This window comes from Pundamilia nyererei, unplaced genomic scaffold (genome assembly GCF_000239375.1).
Source record: "Pundamilia nyererei isolate P.nyererei 1_Seehausen unplaced genomic scaffold, PunNye1.0 scaffold00157, whole genome shotgun sequence".
Classification (NCBI taxonomy): domain Eukaryota; kingdom Metazoa; phylum Chordata; class Actinopteri; order Cichliformes; family Cichlidae; genus Pundamilia; species Pundamilia nyererei.
This window is the reverse complement of record NW_005187558.1, coordinates 323393-327572: the sequence shown is the minus strand read 5'-3', so window position 1 is coordinate 327572 and position 4180 is coordinate 323393. Positions and strand designations below refer to the sequence as shown.

General features: G+C 44.6%; 2 protein-coding genes across 2 annotated transcripts in view; both read right to left on the bottom strand.

The window, feature by feature from the left end:
• Positions 1-3595, bottom strand: part of trim45 (tripartite motif containing 45) — a 16471-nt gene extending 12876 nt beyond the window's left edge. The window contains exons 1-3 of the mRNA XM_005745264.1: positions 2839-3595; positions 717-1005; positions 299-444 (exon numbers count right to left, since the gene is read on the bottom strand). Coding sequence (XP_005745321.1) covers positions 299-444; positions 717-1005; positions 2839-3326 — 923 coding nt within the window. The 5' untranslated portion in view covers positions 3327-3595. The remainder of the gene's footprint in view (positions 1-298; positions 445-716; positions 1006-2838) is intronic.
• Positions 3589-4180, bottom strand: part of vtcn1 (V-set domain containing T cell activation inhibitor 1) — a 6547-nt gene continuing 5955 nt past the window's right edge. The window contains exon 5 of the mRNA XM_005745325.2: positions 3589-3654. Within this exon, the coding sequence (XP_005745382.2) occupies positions 3589-3654 (66 nt within the window). The remainder of the gene's footprint in view (positions 3655-4180) is intronic.

The following is a 4180-nucleotide window of genomic DNA, read 5'->3' as shown; positions in this document are numbered from 1 at the left end:
AGAGTTAGTAGTTTATTTTATTACTACCTGTAATTTATTGCAGTTTACTTGTATTTGCTTAATTGTTTACTAAATGTTTGAGGTGTGAAATAAACCGCAATGGAGCAAAATATGTGTGTGTGTGGTTGGAGGATGTGTTTGTGTTTGTGCGTGCGGGGGGGCATTTTTGTAAAACAAAGGGGGGCCTAGCAAAAAAAGTTTGGGAACCACTGATCTAATGTAATGTGGGAAACCCAGGATCTAGAGAATCGTCAAATCCCCGCTAAGTTTAAGCTGGTCAGTATGCATGTTTTCATACCTCCGTTGGACTCGGAGCTCCTCCAGACGCCGCAGCAGAGACAGACAGTGGGCCTCCACTGCGCTGGCGTAACCTCGTGCGAATGCCCTCACCTCACTGGCTGTGGCCTCAACTCGTGCCTGCAAAGTCTCCTGAGATGCTTCCACCTGTGCCAGTGGAAATGTATATTATAGTTCTAAAAGCAGATACTGGGTATTTAAAATAATAAGCTTAACAAACTGTGCTAGAACAGGTTTTCAGAACGAGTATGTGGCTTTTTTTCTCCTCTGAGGTGACAGCGGCGGTGCCCTTTGTTTAACTGTGAGCTACCCAAATTTCATGCCACTTGTTGTAAACATGAAGCGCTGGCAATGACAGAAGGTATTGGGACACTGGCTCAAAAGTCTGTATATCTTCCCAATAAAATGGCAGTCTTCACCTTCTGCAGTGACTCCTCCAGTCGCTCAAGTCGGGGTCGAAGGTGCACGTTAACCAGCTCTCTGATGCGGTCCCCATGGCGATCGATAACATCACGTGTGGGGCAGCAGCGGTGGTCGCGATGCAGCGTGGCGGCACACTCCAGGCAGACGGGCAGGTCGCAGGGCTGACAGAAAAGCCGCAGCTCCTGTCCCGGGTGCAGGGTGCAGAGGACAGGCCGGACCAGACGACCACAAGCCTTCAGCTCCTCCAAAGCCTGAATGGAGTGAGATGCTGTTCGCTTCTGCCGTCTGAGGACACACAGACATATGAGCACATCTTTAAGTCAGAACACAGATCTGGATTTCCCAGGATGTCTGCTACTGTCTGTGTAGATAGTGTTAGTGTGTTAGTGCAGAGAACGGCTCAGAATCCATCTTGAAGACATACGTAAACAAGATCAGTTAGTGATGAAGAAGAACAGAGTAAAATACAATTTAAACCTCAGTCTCTTCAACGCAGAATATATATTTAAAAAAAACCCTCAAATTTCCACTGTAACTGACTGCAATGCAGAGAGTAGCACAAAACAGCCTTTAATAAGTCACGCCTAACCATTAGTGTTGTGCCACTGTTAGGACAAACACAAAAGACAAACAAACAAATAAACAAAATATCCAGTTGAATAAAAGTATCTGAGAAAACCACCATCAGTTCCTAATATATACAAAGTTTATGGTCTCAGCCAGTAACTCCAGGGGCCTGTCTCGATATGCATACTTGCGTTCTTGTTAACTCGTGATACGTTATCAGTTGGAGACCAAGTACTGTTCCAATTCAAAGTACGCATCAAGCCGAAAACGCAAAAAATTTCCGGATGCGTTCTCGCTCTGCCTGTTTTATCGAGCATGCATCGGTGGTGACTTGTGTGTACTTGGTACAGCTAAATTTCCCAGAATGCATTTAGTCCAAAACCCAAATGCAGCAATGGCAGAGGAGCGCAGCTAAAAACTTTTAAATATTACTCTTTCTGGGTCACAAAATAAACTTTTAAGTTATCAAGCAAGAATGAAGCTGTGTAAACTTCAAAGATCTGCTCGATTTATCAAGATATCAAATATTTCCAAACGTGATCCGATTTCGGAGACGTCTGTTACCAACCAGCTCCATAGCAGACCGGGAGGTTGAGGATCACAAGAGCCGGTGAGAACAGCGGACTCCTGGCACATCGTTTACAGAGATATATTTCAATTCAGGAGGAAACATTTTCACCGGGAAAAAAAACAGCATGTTAATACATGGAGATTCTGAAGGCTGCTTCAAAATGATCAGATTATATTTTAAATATTTGTTCAGTTCTCTTCCAAACCCCAGCAGCTGTCTATTGTAATTTTTGAGTGTCCACTAAAATAAAAATAAAAGCCTTCTAACATCTCACCTGTTTGTTTTTATTAAGGCATACACGTACACAATTTTTATTAAAAGTGATTTCGCTACTGAGGTTAAACCTGGTATACAAGTCACTTAGATCATTTCTAATTGTTAATGTTTGGTTTATTTCAGTGTTTTATTTGTTCCTGGGCAGATCGGTTTGGCTGAGATTTAAGTTAAGCTTCATAACATATTAATCACAGTTAAATTAAGAGGGGACGGCAGCAAAAACTCCTGACCTGAGACATCATCAAGTACGCTGGTGTTCCAGTTATACAAATCGTGTGTCCATGATCGTGTTCTTGGAAGGATTGAGGAAGGATCCAGGTCTTAATGAATAAAACATGCTGCATAATTTGCAAATTTTTGTCACCAAACAGCAGTGTGCTTTTTGACCTCTCAGGGCCACAGTAGCCTAAGATGCACAGCCTGACACTTGGAGATCTCAAAAAGGAATGGATGACGTTTTTTGCAATAGCCATCTTCCATTTACAGTCTGTGGAACAGACTCAAACGAAAACCAAACATTTTATCAAGCAGTAGAAGTAATAGATTACAATTTTTAAACACGGTAAAAACCTAATTTAATACATTAGACAGCAAAAAACAAATAAACAAAAAACAGCATGTGGGATGTACGAAGGGATAAAGAAAACTGAGCTAAGGCATAATAGCAAAACAGAATTAAAAACTAGCCTCGGAGCCAACTGTACCTATGCGCTTGGCAGCAGAACTCGCACAGGTTGACGGAGCACACCTCGCAGCGGCTCCCAGCACCTCCTTCTCCGCACAGGTCGCATCCCAGCGGGCCGTCCGTTTCCAGGGTCTCCACGAATACTTCGTCCAGCGCTAAGTGGTCGGTACTCAGCCCGACGTGCCCGGACGGAGGGAGGTCTACCTCTGAGTCACAGTCAGGGCAGAGCACCGTGATAGTGACGGCGGGTCGGTCTGCCTCCAGTGGTTTGTCCCGCTTACCGCCCTCCGGAACATCCCGTTGTATACGTGAAGACACCGAAAACGGCTCCAGCTGAGCGATGCAGTCAGAGCAGAACGTGTGCAGACACGGCAGGATTTTAGGGTCCCGGTACAGGCGCTTACACACCTTACACACCGCTCTGGGATTCACCAACACGTCGCTCTGCTCGCGTCCAGAGCTCTGTGCTCCCTGCTCCGACGTTTCTTTCTGCTCAGACTGCGACATTGTTCAGTTTGGGTGATTTCTGGAGCAAGAATAAAGGGGAAAAACCCCAGCGAGTTCGAAAAAGTTGTCAGAGCTGAAGGAAACTTCTGTATAATCCCCTTTCTGCATAATAAATCACACGTTTTCTGCACTGCGGCAATCCACCCCATTCATTAATTAAAAGGCCATTCGAAAGCTCCACTTTTGATCATGAGAAGTTTACTGCTCCATGGGACATTTGACACCTCTCTCATTGGCAGACCAATAGGAAACCTCTCCCGGGCTATCCGGGGTGGTCCAAAACTTTACCGAAGTCTTCAGCACAGTGTGGGACTTTGACTGCCCCCATCTACCGGCAGGACGGTGGAAGATATATCCACTCACTGCCTGCATTTAAACCAGCGGTCCCCCGGGCCACGGACCGGTACCGGGCCGCGAGAGTTGATGCTCGGGTGTGAAATTTACGTTTTTCAGGGTTTTTATCGTTAACTCGGTTTGCCTGGGTCTTTTCCCGTGTTGTAGTTGTGTCTTATTTTGAAAAGAAATATTTACGTTACCATAGCGACCAGAGAGCAGAGAGGAGGACGTTATCTTAATGTTGTTGGCGCATTTCAGGAGGACGCTGCTAAAATAGTTACACTATTACACAGTGAATTCGCGTTTATTATTTACAAAATATCACAGTTTTTGTCTTGGTTGTGTCATTTTTTGTTGTATTTATCCGCAACACCGGTCTGTGAAAATACTGTCAGACATTAATTCAATTCAATTTTATTTATATAGCGCCAAATCACAACAAAAGTCGCCTCAAGGCGCTTCATAGATACAGAGAAAAACCCAACAATCATATGACCCCTTTTTAGCAAGCACTTTGG